The 16916-nt window shown below is 34.2% G+C and overlaps 1 protein-coding gene across 5 annotated transcripts in view; it reads left to right on the plus strand.

Annotated features, from left to right (window-relative positions):
- The window catches only part of PIBF1 (progesterone immunomodulatory binding factor 1), a 220880-nt gene that overhangs the window by 119139 nt on the left and 84825 nt on the right, over nucleotides 1-16916 (plus strand). For all 5 annotated transcript variants that reach the window (XM_082365951.1, XM_082365954.1, XM_082365952.1 and 2 more), the window contains 2 exons: nucleotides 7149-7239; nucleotides 15214-15316. In XM_082365951.1, coding sequence (XP_082222077.1) covers nucleotides 7149-7239; nucleotides 15214-15316 — 194 coding nt within the window. The remainder of the gene's footprint in view (nucleotides 1-7148; nucleotides 7240-15213; nucleotides 15317-16916) is intronic.

A 16916-nucleotide genomic window follows, 5' to 3' on the forward strand; every position in this document is an offset into this window, starting at 1 on the left:
GTGATGTTTGCTACAGTACATTATTTCTGTTCAGAAGTCAGAAATAATAGTGGCATTCTTATAAAAATGGGTTTAAACTTCAATTGAAGTTGAGGTTGACTTTATTTGGGGCACCTTTTCTCGTAAAGACTGTATTGTGTTGATAGCCCAGTTTAAGAAAAACTTTTATTTTATTCCTATCATTGCCTTTTTTTTTAATTTCCAAGGCCAATGTCTAATAACTACGATAGCTTCCAAATTTATCTTCAGTTTCTTCATGGAGTCTGAGTAATCTTTATAAAATACAGATTTGATCATACCGTAAACCTGCTTTAATGCCCCTACAACTTTAAACAGCCTAAAGTCAAATTCCTTAGCATGTCTTTTTATGATTAGACTTATTTATCTTTGTACTTTTTTATGCCTTGCCATTCCCTATCATATTGCATTATTTTGAAAGTTCCATACTTCTTTATCTCTATAGTTTTGCAGATATTCCTCTGTCTAAACAAATTAGGAGTAGAAGAGAACTTCCTCAATCTGATAAAAGATATCTACAGGGCTTCCCTGGTGGCGCAGTGGTTGGGAGTCTGCCTGCTAATGCGGGGGACGCGGGTTTGAGCCCTGGTCTGGGAGGATCCCACATGCCGCGGAGCGACTAGGCCCGTGAGCCACAACTGCTGAGCCTGCGCGTCTGGAGCCTGTGCTCCGCAACAAGAGAGGCCGCGATAGTGAGAGGCCCGCGCACCGCGATGAAGAGTGGCCCCCGCTTGCCGCAACTAGAGAAAGCCCTTGCACAGAAGCGGGGACCCAACACAGCCATAAATAAAATAAATAAATAAATTTATAAAAAAAAAAAAAAAAAGATATCTACAAAAAACGTACAGCTAATATTATACCTAATGATGAAATATCAAATGCTTTCCCTTTAAAGGAGAGAACCAGGCAAGGATTTCTGTTTTCATAACTTACATTAAACATTGTATTTGAACTCCTAGCCTGTGAACTAAGGCAAGAAAGGAAAAATGAGTATAAAGATCGGAAAGGAATAGGAAGACTGTATTTTCAAATTACAAAACAATCACTAACACTGATAAGTAAATTTAACAAGCTATAATAATTACACAGAAATATACTAGAAGCTCGGACTTCCCTGGTGGTGCAGTGGTTAAGAATCCACCTGCCAGTGCAGGGGACATGGGTTTGATCCCTGGTCGGGGAACTGAGATCCCACATGCCGCAGAGCAACTAAGCCTGTGCGCCACAACTACTGAGCCTGCACTCTAGAGCCCACGAGCCATGACTACTGAGCCCGCACACCACAACTACTGAAGCCCGCATGCCCTAGAGGCCACGCACTGCAACTACTGAGCCCATGCACTGCAACTACTGAAACCTGCATGCTTTAGGACCTGCGTGCCCCAACTACTGAGCCCGCATGCGGCAACTACTGAAGCCCATGCACATGGAGCCCATGCTCCACAACGAGAAGCCACTGCAATGAGAAGCCTGTGCACCGCAACAAAGAGTAGCCCCCGCTTGCTGCAACTAGAGAAAGCCCCTGTGCAGCTACAAAGACCCAACACAGCCAAAAATAAAATTAAAAAAAAAAAAAAAATATATATATATATATATATAAACACACACACACACACACACACACACACACTAGAAGCAAACAATTGGAAAAAGAAATTTAAAAAGCCATTTCAAAAAAAAAAGCAATTTCATTTACAATAGTATCAAAACATAAAATACGTAGGAATAGATTGAACAACATGAAATACAAACCATTGCTAAGAAAAATTAAAGAAGACTTGCTAAAACATCAATAGATATATCATGAATTCTATAAATTCAGTATTGTCCCAATCATAATTCCTTTTTCTTTTTAACATTTTTGTATTCCGTTTATGTGGAAATTCAAAGGACTTATTAAAAGGTCTACTTTTAATAATACCACGGCACACCTACCAGAATGGCTGAAATTAGCAAGACTGGTTATACCAAATGTTGGTGAGACTGTGGAAGAACTGACACTTTGTTATAAAACCAAACAGCCTATCCAGTGATCCAGCAATTTCATTGTTGTTATTTGCCTAAAGGCAAAGAAAACATATGCATACTAGAATAACCAAAATAATTTTGAAAAAAAGAACAAAATTGGAAGAGTTACACTTCAAGACTTAGACTTCAAGACTTAATATAAAGCTACAGTATCAAGCTAGTATACTACTGACATAAAGAAAGACAAATACAACAACAAAATAGAATCGAGAACTAAGAAATAGACCCACACTTGTCTGATTATTTGATTTTTAATAAAGGAAGCATACCATTCAGCTAGAGAAAGGAAAGTTTGTTCAATAAATGGTGCTAAAAAAAATTGGACATCTTTTTGAAAATGAACCTTAACCTTATTTCACACTATACACTAATATTAATTTGAGACTTGCAAGTAATAGCTAAAATTATAAATCTTTAGTGGAAAATATGGGTATTTTTGCAACTGGGGGTAACTTAAAATCTCCTAGACAGGATCCTGAAAGCAACTGCCATAAAAGAAAAATTTACCAAGTAGACTTCATCAAAATTAAAAATTTCTGCTCTTATAGAAGACATCTTTAAGAAATGAAGAACTAAGCTACAGAGTAGGAGAAGGTAATCACAGTCTTATATCTGACAGAGGAATGGTATCCAAATTAAGAAAATGCCTCAGAGAAAATATTCACAAAAGTCTTGACATAAGATTATCCAGATGAGCCCATCTCAAGGGTCCTTATAAGAAAGAAGGTGATATTGTGATGAAATCAGAAGTCAGAGATAGAAGATTTGAAGATGCGTAGAGAATGTTATGAAGAAAATCATAGGAGATAATAAATTTACAGTACTTTACTGTATTTATCAATACCATAGGTTTACATCATCTGTTTACGAGATGAATTATCTGTCAGTACGTATATCAATATTGTCTTATATGATACAAAACACTGTAGATGTTATATGTATTGCTAACACTAGATATCAAAAATGAAAAGTTAGATGGACCTAGAGATTATCATACCAAGTGAGGTAAGTCAGAAAGAGAAAGACAAATATCATGATATCATTTATATGTAGAATCTAAAATATGATACAAATGAACTTACTTACAAAACAAAAACAGACTCACAGACATAGAAAACAAACTTATGGTTACCAAAGAGGAAGAGAGAGGTGGGAGAGGGATAAATTAGGAGTTTGGGATTAGCAAATACAAACTACTATATGTAAAATAGATAAACAGCAAGTTCCTAATGTATAGGACAGGGGACTATATTCAATACCTTGTAATAAACCATAATGGAAAAGAATATGAAAAGGAATATATATATATATTCACTTTGCTGTATACCAGAAACTAATACAACATTGTAAATCAACTACACTTCAATAAAAAATATATATTACCAAAAAAATGAAACGATAATGTGAAAAAGAAATTGACATTTATTTATAGGTATTAAAATTCGTGCATGGATAACGAAGAAGCAGCAATATGATTGCTTTATCACAACCCAGTGTAATCAGTATGATTGCTTCACAGTAGCCTAGCCTATACACTAATGAATGAATCATTATAAAATTTTTATGGTATTATAGTCATATTCATAATACAGTACTGGAAACATTGTTACACGTTTTTACAAACCATGTACTTGTGATGATAGGCTGATACGCAGTGTCTCCAATTATGAGAGAGACATACAGTACGGTAATGTAATTCTTTGACAGCACAGTTATAAAACAGTAAGAAAACACATTAATTTATATTAAATATTACCTTATGCCTATATACAAATAGAGAAGTGTCTACATATACTTTATGCATTCATGACTTACCTTTTTCTTAGTTTTTTCGATATTTCAGGGCTACACAGTTCATCTGCAAGTTTTTTCAAATTGTTGCAAATCTCCAAAAATTTTTTCCAATGTATTTATTGAAAAATATTCATGTTTGAGTGGACCCAAGCAGTTCAAACCCTGTTGTTCAAGGGTCAACTGTTTATGTTTCTCAAAATTCACTGAATGATAAACTTAAGATTTGTACCTTTCACCATATGTAAATTTTATTTTTAAAAAAGAACTATAAGTAATATTGAACTATAGTTGATTTACATGTTGAGCTGTTTGGGGGTGAAGGCACAGATCTGCAACTTATTTTGAAATGCATCGAAAAAATAAGATGGATTCATGGATGGATACAGTGATAGATAAATGTGTGAGAAATAAATGTAGTACGATGTTTAATTTTGAATCCAGATGTTGGATATATGAGTGTACACTTCTTTCAGCTTTTCCATGTGTGTAAATATTTTCTAAATAAAATCTTTAGAAAAGATATATAAATTAATTTTTTGCTATGATATTTTATAAACCATCTTAAAAGTATCTTAGAATAAAATATATTTGCTTGTCCTTGGAAGATTAGTAAACTAGGTTCTTTTCTATCCGTTCACATTGGAAATTAGAATATTCCTATCCTTGTTCAACGAATACTTACTGATTAAACAAAATTTGTAAGATGTAAGTGCAAAACATTCTTTCTTAGTACTATAGTGTGTACAATATTCAAAGGATTATCATCTAATTCAGCTCATTTCAGCTGACATGAAGATGGTTAGACTTCATTTATTAAGGTGTAACCATGGCAAATTACAGTATCCTGTTTACACTTGAATTGCTTTTTGTATTCAAATAAGTTTAATATTTGTATATTTGAGGAGTTTCGTTTTCAAAGATCGTCATCAAATTGTTAAAAGTACAGGTATTGTCTAGAAGCTAAATAATTTTTTTTTTAAATATCAGATTTCTAATTGTCAAATTGAGGGACCTACTTTCCATCCTCATCCTACTTGTAACCTCTGCTGGGCATTTGTCACATTTCTCAAAACTCTTCTCTTGCTTCATAAGTCGCCTGCCTTTGATTGTTTCTTCTCCATCGCTTTTGTCTCTTCTTTTATCTAACTCTTTCTGGTTCCCAGGGTTTTGTGGGGTTTTTTTCCCTCATCCTCTTCAATTCTGACTTACCTACTTTCTGGATAATTTTATCCCTTTCCACAATTTCAGTGACTGGCCACAGGCTAGTGATTCCACAGGTCTGTATGGAATTCTTGCAGTCATTGAAGATGTAGCATTATTTATATTTTCTCTTCCTTCCCTAAAACGTATTAATTTTCTTGTATTCTTGATCTGTTAGTAAGGTTAAAGTCTGTCTAATTACCCAACTAGCTTTTGTCAACCTTGATTCCTCCCTCATCCTATCTAGTGCCTCATCTCACCTGCATACCTCCTCATTTGTCTAGAATCCAGGTTCTTTTCTCCATCCTCCATTGCTATTATGGACCAAATCACAACTGGATTATTACTATAACCTGTAAGGAGTTCTCTGTGCTACCAATCTAGGTCACCCTTTTCCCATTACTGGAATTTTTTTTCCTATAATATCAGCATCAACAACAAAAATCTATTGGTCATGTCACTTACCTGTACTAATCTCTTTTAATTTCTTGTTGTGTGTAGAATAAAATCCAGACCCGTTAGCCTAGCAAATGAGACTTTAGTCCCATTCACAGTTGGAACTTGGCCTCCCTTTCTACTACTATTGTTTTCCAGACTAACTTCAGCCACTTTTCTCACAATTACTGAAACTTCACAGCCCTGTACCTTTACACATTGCAGTTCCTTCCTGCACATTCTCTGTGAATGTCATTCTCCCCATACCTTCCTAATGCCTCTAGCATGGGAAAAATAGTGGTACTAAGACACATTCATATCTCTTTAGTACCATTTGCCATTTTGTGTAGGACATTGTTTCTGTAATTAAATCACCACTAGAATAGTTAGCCCATGAGTTATTAATCCAGTAAGTATTAAACTCAAATTTAAGTTGTCCATCAATATCTGATGGGTTTTTGAGATGTTAGCTAAATTTACCCCTCTTTCTTCTGACCTTAGAACTATTTAAGAGAAACAAGCATCAGATAGGTATCTAAATGCCTGCTCTAGTTCTGATAGAGCTGGATTGGAGAAGCCAACTTGGCTCTGAGTAATGATAGCTGTTACTATCAGCAATGGCACATAGCATCGCTTGCTTACACGTGTCCCTCATAACTACTAATCCTACCTCTGAAAACTGATCTTGGTTCACTGTGAATAGGGTCAAAATTGAAGAAAAAGACACTTATGAATATTCCTGAAATGTTTACTGTACTACAGAAGGATCAAACAACAAATAAGTGCATATTACAGTGATAGGCCTGCAAATAGCTTCACTTACTAATGTAAAATATTTGGCTTTATTTTAAACCTGAAACATTTCTGAAAGTAGGTTTCTCTTTTTGACATTAAAATACTGGTTATTGATGAATAATGTTATAAAAATTGTTATATGTCATGAACTGCTTTAAATTGAGCTGGAAACCTTTAGTTTTTATAGCCTTATTAAATATTTTTTCATCTCAACTTACAGTAAATTGTCATCGCATTTAAACGTTTTACCCATAAAACATTAACCTGTTAGTTAAAATTCCTTTTGGGGAGTGGTGTGACAATAGCAAAATTTAGAAGTAAATGGTGTTACTGAGTTTTTTGTAATTTTTTTAAAAAGGCCATCAATAGACTCTTAGGACTGTATATTTTCTTCACAGAGTAGCCTACTTAAATGCATAATTTCATTATTGCAAGTTAGGATAAAGTTGTTCTTCTGATAAAATAATGAACATCTTTCCTAATTAAAAGTAGTCATTTCTCTTATCAAGAAGAGAAGTAATGAAATTGATCTTATCATTACTTTTTCATAAGTACATAACATACATTTCATGCAGAAAGCCTTTGAATCTCAGAATAAAAACGACATCTGTATTATTATGCTTTATAACAAGAATACTTAACGTGTCATATGATGCAGTCCCTTACACCTTTTAAAAATAGATGGAACAAATCCAAGCAAGCATATACTTTACGAAATAACTGCTGCTGCTTACAGATGGTCTGTTTGAGGTTATGCATTAGCCCTTTTAAATGTTCTTATGCTCCTTAATTCATTATTATGACCTCTTTTATTTTCACTTCTGCCATACTTTTTAAGAAAAAAAAAATTTCACATTGTACACTTCAATATTTTCCAGTTGAAAATGAAGAGGAGGCTGAAAGGATTCTTTTTTCTTATGGCTATGGTGCTAATGTTCCCACAACAGCCAAAAGACGACTAAAGCAAAGGTAAAATCAATATATATTCATTTCACTTATCTATTCAAGCTAAATGTAATTACATTGTGCTTTATGATAATGTACTGAGTGGAGTGACAAAATAAAGTTACTTTATTCTTAGTATGCATAAATATTAAATTGCTCACAAACACAGTAAGTAATAATCATGCATTTCATGTATTTTTAAGTGAGTTTAATGGTTGGTAGAATGTAAGTGTACATTAGAATTTTCCTAGAATTGGATTCAGTGATAATGACACCATTTTAAATTTATTTTCATCTTAATTTCAGGTGAATTACAAATGCTTTTTTGTACCAACAATTTTCAGGTTAAAATTAATGAATTATGCTTCCTTTTTTTTTCGCTTGTTTTTTATTCACCTGTCTACATTCCTTGATGTATACTTGAGAGAGAGAAAAAGAAAGAGATTGGGAGAGAGCGATAGAGCTAGCATATATACTGTGATTGAAAGTATAAAACACTTTGTGAAGACCAAGAAAATTTTTAGGAGATCCGCTAGTTATTTGTTGAGATACTATTTAAAGTATACTAAGAGAAAATTGTACCTATATTAATTGGTTTTCTAGTTGACCTAACTCCTAACTCCTTTCTCCCACCTGAATTCATCCTGCTTTGCAGAAAGAGCCCTGCTTGCTACCATAACAAATCTAAATGTTTCTATCAGACTTCTAAGCCCTTCCATGTGGCCCTACCTCTCCCGCCTTATTTACCTCTCTACCCCAAATGAGGGTAGTATATCTCTCTGCTTATAATGTCTGTTTTCCACATACCACACAACAGAGCATTTGTCTTATCTCACTAGCTCTCATTTTCCATATCGTTTCCCCAGCTAGATGGAAAGTTCCTCAAGGTCAGCAGCTACATCTTATTCTTGTTTATTCTCCATTGTCCCTACCTAGCATGGTGTAAGATACCTAGTAGAATTGTCTCTTCATCTGAGTATTTGAGGATTCAGAGCTGCTATCTGTTATTTTTACATGAATTGATTTAAACGTTTAGAGACATTACACACTAAGTAAGAGAAACAATTCGTCTTAATTCTAATACTTTTGTAGAAACTTTGGCTCAGAGGGTAACGGGTCTTTAGAGCTATCTAAAGTGATATAAGATAGAGACCATTTTATGAGAAGTAACAACAGGATGCTTAGAATTTATGTTTCTTACTGGTTACACTGAATAGACCAAGGATAGAAGACTGCCAGATATCAAATTGTAGCTGGAATGGTTAATTCTGTTTAGTGAAGATGCAAGTATTTCTAAATTATGTATTATTTGGAAAAATCGGTTATAGTGCCATTCCATTCCCATTCTCCCCTGAGTCCCTCCTAAGGGTGACCTAGGATAATTTGTGATTTTCAGCATATCTCCATTTTTGAGCATTATGTTGCCAAAGGAGGAATAGAAATGTAGTTTTGTGGGCAAGCGACTTTTTTATCAGTGGCAAATGATTGGTAAAATGCTAAAAATGGAAATTTGAAGGAGGAAGTCCATTCTCTTCTCTATTTTATCATCTGATTCCTTCAAAAGAATCTTGGTCACAAGAAGAAAAAAGACTTTTTCTGTTGTAAGCTTTCTTTCTTTAGCCCCCAAATGCTGAGTTCTTCCAAAATTGAAAGCAATTATTACTATTATCTTACTATTTTTTTAAGAATTTCCAAAACAGACGTTGATTTCTTAATATTTAGGTTGAAGATTTAAGGACCCACAACTGATTCATATTCTGAATAATCTTAACTGTCCAAATATTTCTAAAGATTTTATCACTGAGCTATCTATGTGCCTTGAACAAGTGCCTAATGGGCATGCTATTAATATCTCCTACCAGCTGGTACCAGGCATTCTTCTCATGATGAACCGTAGGGTTATTTTGAGGAAGTGCTTCTGAGGTCATCTAAACTGAGTGAAGGGAAAGTAAGTCTAGATAGCCAAAGAGGACATTTATGCATTCCTTTGCACATTCATTCAACAACTTCTACTGAGTGCCTACTGTATGCACAAAATCGACCAGTGGCAAAGAAGATCCCTGTTTAGGATCTGATGCATTTCTGAAGTTTGCAAAGTCCATATTTGATTTCTTAATGGATATTTGTAAAGAAGTCAATGGCTTTGTGCTCTAAGTTTAATTTATTTAAGATGAAAGCAATATAACCTTCAAATATTTAATTTGTCACATTTGAAATTAAAGCAATGGAAGCTTAAGGTGGATTATAAAATAACTTAGTCATAATGACAAATGAAATATTTGCATAATAAAGTTTTCATTATACATCAGCACATTTCAAAATGTATTAAAATTTCAAAGGAACTTATTTCTCATCTGCTACACAATATATCCCATTCATACTAAATTTGATTTAAAATTTCATATATTCAACAACCAGAATTAAATATTTTAGGGTAACACTTAATCGGAGGGGATTTCTGATTATAAAAATAATATATGTTTATTTTAGAATATTAGGAAAATTACCAATAATCCTACTGTCCAAAGACAGCCATTCAAAAATGTATATAGATACATATATATTCTTACATATTTAAGGTATTATTGTATGTAACTTAGAAATTTAATTTTTTATCTTATAATTTCACCCTGAACATTTTCTTATATCATTGAATATTCTTCAAAAAGGTAATTTTTAATGGTTATTCACAACTTTAATTTTTAGGCCTTCTGTTTTTGAGTGCCATATTGCTGTTAGTAAATTGGATAGCCACTGAAAATTTTCACTAGTTACCTGTTGCCACCCAATGTATATTATGAAATTAAAATGAGAAAATGGATGCGAAGAAGTTCACCACACAGTGAGTGCCTGGCATAGAGTAGGTGTCCAATAAAAGTTTTGTTATGTCAATTAATGTTTCTTAAAGGAAATAGATCACACAGTTGATTTTAGAGGTAAAGCCAATGTTCCAGGCACAAGGTGAGTTTTCATTTAAAACAACTTTGTTTTAAAATTTTAATGAGACCTCTTGAAATAATTAGTGGAAACAACCCCTGGACATGGAACTAGTTTTGAGATTCACTTTCTTTGATATTAATCAGTTTCTTAAGACATAGACCATAATGCCAGTTTCCAATAAAGAAGTAGCAAAACTAATTTTTCAAAATTAGTTTGAAAAATAACTTCCGAAAGTGTATCTTAAACACATTATAATTGTTAAATAAGGTTACTCACATTTTGAATTTTCAATAGAGATATGAACAGTAACTAAACATTGTGTTAAGCTTTCCGGGACAAAGTTGTGGAAAGTTAAAAGGGCATATACAATTAAAGTCGCTTAAAATAAAAAAGGCTCTTCTTGACTTGACTGAGCCTGAAAATCTGAAGTAATGTTTTTGTTTCGGTAGCGATTGTTTTGAAAATAGCAAACAAGATTTTCTGGTTGCATGTTTTGGATATGCTCTTTAACCTGTAACACGAAATGGGTGACACCCAGGCACTAACATGGTCTTCGTGTGTGCTTCCCTGTTTGTTTTGGCAGATCTGAATGTGGAGACTTTTCTGAAGGTTTTTAAACCTTTCAAATTGCAAGCTTTACTGCATACTCTTGATCTTTGTTTTAGTTTCTGTCTAGTTTTATAAAGAGCTTTAAGTTGAAACTCTCACAGTAGACTAATCTTTATAATAAAGGAAAAAATAAAGCAGAGGAAGCTTTTATTTTCCTAGCAAACTTTTGTGCATAATGAAATTTTCTTTTCACCTCCTTTCTTCTCACATGTGTGAGTTCTCATTTCCCTCCTTAGAGAAAGTTTTGCTTATTTCATTTGGGTTGGTTTTAGAAACCTTTAAAAAGTTATTGCTAATCTACTCATGATCAACTTGAAAGTTTAAACCTACAGAAAACCTAGAAAAAGACTCATATAACTATAGGTAATCATAATGCACCACTATTTAGTCCTCAGTAACTGCCAAGGAAGCAGGCAGTGCAGGGAGCAACCTTATGCTTTCTGAAGCTGAGATCGTTCTGGAGCATGTGCCCTTTTTTTGAACCATTTTTCCGTGCCATGCTAATTGAGACAGGACTCTGACCTGTTAAAACTGAAAAAGAGGGCTTCCCTGGTGGCGCAGTGGTTGAGAATCTGCCTGCCAGTGCAGGGGACAGGGGTTCGGGCCCTGGTCTGGGAAGATCCCACATGACATGGAGCAGCTAGGCCCGTGAGCCACAACTACTGAGCCTGCGTGTCTGGAGCCTGTGCTCCACAAGAGAGGCCGCGATAGTGAGACGCCCGCGCACCGCGATGAAGAGCGGCCCCCGCTTGCCACAACTGGAGAAAGCCCTCACACAGAAACGAAGACCCAACACAGCCAGGAATGAACGAATGAATGAATGAATGAATGAATAAATAAATAAATAAATGTACAAAAAAAAAAAAAACTGAAAAAGAGCAAAAAGCCAAATGTTATTTCAGACCAAGTAACTAATTAGCAGGTAACTAAGTACCTACACTTATTTATTTGGAGTTTTGGTAATACTAAGGGAACCATCCAATACTGAAGGACTCAAGACAGAGCATCAGTCCTCCACTGTGCTTTGATATCTCAGATATAAATGGAGGTCGACCATGTTCACATTGCCTGGGCTATACTACTATGAAATTGTTTGTGATAATCAGAAGTACTGACTGCCATTGACAAATCCAAGAGGATAACATTTATTTTGAGTCAAGAGGTGCTGAGAGAGCTAAGAGATAACCCTTGGGGAAATAATTTTACCAGATAAGAGGTGAAATTTTAGTTTAAAATTCAAATACAAAACTATACTCTTGTGGTATTAGTTTCCAGTTGATGTAAAACTTAATGTTGGTGCAGGTAAAAATCACATGGCAGTTATATAATTACAAAGAAGAATTGTATGCTGTACCTACTTTAGTGTCCCAACAGAGAGCCTGTAAAAGCAGTGCTTTCTTGAGGAGTTCAGTACTAAATAAATAAATAAATAACCAACCAACCAACCAAACTTTAGCAGGAGTCATTTTCCCTAACTGTATCCATGGTTACTCATTATAAAAAAACTCATTAAAGACTTGTTTTCATAGTATGTACATTGTCGTTAAGGAGACATAAACTCAGCTAGTTGAGCAATTCTTCTTTTGTCTTGCTTTGAATTTCAGTTAAACTAAACTCCCCTCCTTTCTTCTGACTTCTAATATTCCCAGATTTCTAAACAGAATCTACCTATAGCACCAAATCAGTCAGTACTACAATATGCCACATTTAAAGGTTTAGGAGGTTGAAATATGGAAGCGGTGAATTGGTATCTGTGACATTTGCCTTCTTCCCTTATAAACTTTATGCTCTTTTTTATTACTAGTTCAATGCTTAGATGCTGAGCATTAGTTGTACTTTAATATTGAGACTCTGCAACCTTGGAATATGGTTTGTAGCAATTTGAGCAAAATTCTAGCATTTGAGCAAAATTTACTTAAAATCAATCAGGAAGGATTTAGTAAGTGCCCCCTCTGTTCAGCACACACCACAGAGGGTAAGTCTTCATTTAAATTGTATCTGTTGGGGGAGAAAAGATGAACACACATGAAAGACTATCAAGAAATATCTAAAACCATATAATTTAGCACTGTATTGTGTGCCAGCCTATGTCGGGCAGAGGAATAGAGATCAATGAAGGCTGGCCTGGTCAGAAATGGAGGAAGTGGACCTCGGAGGGAGCCTTCCAGAAAAAGCTGGACTCCCAATCAGTGGAATAACCTATCTTCTCCAGACTGGAGGACCAGCAGAGGTACAGTGGAAGGAATATACAAAACATGTTTATGGGACATTAAGCAGAGTAGACATTAATGGAAAATAGGTTGGTTCTGTTGAGATTTTGGGAGGTCGTGATACTTTTAGGTAATTTAGATGTAGAATACAGTTAACCACGTAGGTAAGATTTGAAGTGAATGGTAAAAGGACATAAACATCAATTCATTAAATAAGAAATACAAATGTCTGACAAATGTAGAGATGTTTAACCTCACTAATTTAAAATAAGATTCTATTGTTTATATGTAAAGTTAGCAAAACTTTTAAAGATTGATATTGCCCAGTGTTGGCTAGGGCATAAAGAAACAGGAGGTCTTGTATAAAGTTCATTCACTGAACAGTTTATTACTGAACAGATTATTATTGTACCAGGTATTCTCCAAGGCACTTAGAATACGTTAGAAAACAAATTTTTAAAAAATTTCTGTCATTGGAGAACTTTCATTCTAGTTCATAGGAATTTAAATTTGTACAGCCTTTCAAGAGGAATATCTGAAAATTCATAATGCACATGTGCTTGGACCCAATCATTGCACTTCCTAAGGAAATCACCATATGAGAAGTGCAAAAATGTGTGTATGCAATTATTCAGAACTTTCTATAGACAAGGCACTGTTGTAAATTCTCTAATTGGACTGTCTTTTAATTGTTGAGTCATAAGAGTTCTTTAAACTGCAAACATCTTAAAAATCAATAAAGGAAGAAAGTAGATTAGTGGTTCCCTAGGGCTGAACAGGGAGGATGGGGAGTGATGCTAAGGGGTACAAATTTTTTGGGGGGTGGGAGTAATGAAAATATTCTGAAACTAAAATATAGTAATAGTTGCACAACTCTAAATATACTAAAAACCATTGAATTGTACAGTTTAAATGGGCGAGATTTATGGTATTATAAGTTACATATCAAGAAAATTTTATATCAGTAAAGCTGTTTTCTGTAAAAAATGATTGTCAGAAAACGGGGACTGTGTCTTTTCCATCTCTGACTCCAACTGATCATTAAGGCAAAATCTTACGCCGGTTGAAAGGATAGGAATTTAGATATGAGCACATCTAAATAAGCTACCCAATTCACTGTGTAACAGAAGAACTCATCTTTTTCATTTGGAATAACAAGTTCTTAGAAATAGATGTATAGGGTGACATTTAGCATTTTTTTTTCAGAGTTTTGTATGAATTCCTTTATCTGATGTTAGGAAATATTTGAAATACAATGGAATTATTTCTGTCCTATAATTTCATTTAGAACAAAAATATTTTACTTCTTGTCATTGTAAAACATCTGTCTTCTCAGTTTGTACAGATTTTGCAATTCAGAGATTAATGGGGTAACTCACATAGAATACGAAAATGTGATAAATATTAAATTTTTAAGTTTCTGGAATTACAGAGAGGGGCTTTGGAGCAACATGTGTTCTCAACATTATTAGCAGTTTTTTAAAGAATTATGCCCCAGTGGTTAGTAGGGATGATTTTATGATTCTTATAGCTGAACCTTTTTTTCTTAATTATGTCTTAAAAGTAGAATTGGGACATTTTACATTTAATGTGATCTTAAATACTAAGGATTACACTCAATACAATAAGTTGTGATCATCTTGTGATGATCAGTGTGATCTTTTTGTGGTTTCTTTTAATACAGAATCGTTGCCTTTAGACATCTGTTAGACATCTGTCTCCACTTTTCAGACATCTTTTCCATCTCTTTTTTCAATAGAAAATCTATTCAGTTGTGTTTTGTATTGTAAAATGCATTATGCTGTCTGAGGAAAGCACTGATGCTTTTCAAAGTACAAGGTTATTACTGTTTCAGCTAATTGCCTTATTTGTTTGTAAATGGTAAATTTTTATAAAAATGAAGAAAAGCTGTGAATTGCTTTCTTGCGGTCTTTTCAAGCAAGTATCATAATGTAACTTTCCACTTTTATAGCAAGGGCTAGAAACTATTACTGTGGTAATCAATATATCACAGTTACATTATTATGCAGATTTTTAATGTTACTTTCAAAATTTGAGTTGTTGGGATATTGGTCTTCCGCTGTTGACACCTGAAGATATTATTCGACTCCATATTTTTCCTGTTAATATTTAAGTATTATTAGGAAATGGTCAGTTTTCAAGCACACAAACACATTTTGAGTGTTTGAGATAGTATTCCTCTTTTGTAAGCATTAATTTTCTTATTTCGTTCTCCTAGTGTCCACTTGGCAAGAAGAGTGCTTCAGTTAGAAAAACGAAACTCGATGGTTTTAAAAGACCTGGAACATCAAAAGAACCAAGTAACACAGCTTTCACAAGAGGTAAATAACCTAAACAAAAGAAACACATATAAAGAACCACAGTGTTCATTTTAATTCCTTGTTACTCCTTTATGTATTTTCTGAGCAGTTTTAAAATAAGCTGTTCGCTAGTACAAGATGATTTTACAATCTATGAAACTAACTTAATGGTAAAGCCTTATAAAACAACTTAAAGTGTATGGCAAAACCTAAGATCAAAAGAGAGATTAAATGCCCAGACTAAATATAAATGCAGACTAGACAGACAAAGCTTTGATTTCTGCAAATATCAACTGGCAAAACAAGTTTGGCAAATTTTGGTAGCATTTTAAGTTTTTAGCTAAAACCTCATTTTTAAAATAGATTTCTTTTTGACTTCTTTGATGAAAAATCACTTATCTATTAAACACACTTGACTTGGTATACACTTAAGCTCTCACAGTCATTGGTATATGATAGTTCCCAAATTATACTTATTTTTTAAAAATCAGATTCATAATTATTTTTCTTAGCATTCTATTGTATCATTTAAAGAATAGGTATACATTTTACATAGTATTTCCAATCTTCTTATTTAATCAATATCTAATTACATTTTATATGCTTCTAAAATTCAAGTAATGAAACAATTCAAACCAAAGATGCTACCTCCCTAGGGTTCCTTTTATTTCCTGAGCTTCAGCATAACAAGTTTCTCTATGTTAATTTTTTTTTTAATATTTATTTATTTATTTATGGCTGTGTTGGGTCTTCGTTTCTGTGCGAGGGCTCTCTCCAGTTGTGGCAAGCGGGGGCCACTCTTCATCGCGATGCGCGGGCCTCTCACTATGGCGGCCTCTCTTGTTGCGGAGCACAGGCTCCAGACGCGCAGGCTCAGTAGTTGTGGCTCACGGGCCCAGTTGCTCTAAGGCATGTGGGATCTTCCCAGACCAAGGCTCGAACCCGTGTCCCCTGCATTGGCAGGCAGACTCTCAACCACTGCGCCATAGAGGGAAGCCCCTCTATTTTAATATTTTGAATCTTATAATAAAGGGACTTTAAAGGCATATATTAAAAATTATTAATACATACCATGTATTCTGCATTTGTTTTCCTACAGACCTATTCACATTTGTCTATTTGGTGCCTTCTATTTAATGTGCTTTTAATACTGTAACATTAGAAGCATCGTTATGCTCAAATTTCAAAAGACAAGAAATATTTCATGTGACTCCAGTACCTGACTCAGAGTTAATGCTCAAGGTGGAAGCAGTGTTGTGCTGGCTGTCCAGGCAGGGGTGTGAGGGATGGTTCTAATTTGTAGCATTTGCTTATATCTGTGGCATAAATATTCCCACCATGACTAACTTCAGGCCTCCAACATAACATTACTAAACACGGAGTAGAGAAAAGATACTCAGTAGCAAACATGATGTTTCCACCACATAGATATTGTACAATAGACATGTAAACAGGAGAGCATAGATAATAGTAAAATTAAAATTGTTGAGTTTTTGAGTATTTGGGGTTTCTTAATAAAATTTTTTTATTATAAATCTGAATAATTTTTAATAATAGTGATGTTTAACAACCAGCTCACAAAAATCCAAAAACTTTACCAGCCATCTCTCACAAACTGCTA

The sequence above is a fragment of the Balaenoptera borealis genome (genome assembly GCF_965194805.1).
Source record: "Balaenoptera borealis genome assembly, chromosome: 18".
Taxonomy (NCBI): domain Eukaryota; kingdom Metazoa; phylum Chordata; class Mammalia; order Artiodactyla; family Balaenopteridae; genus Balaenoptera; species Balaenoptera borealis.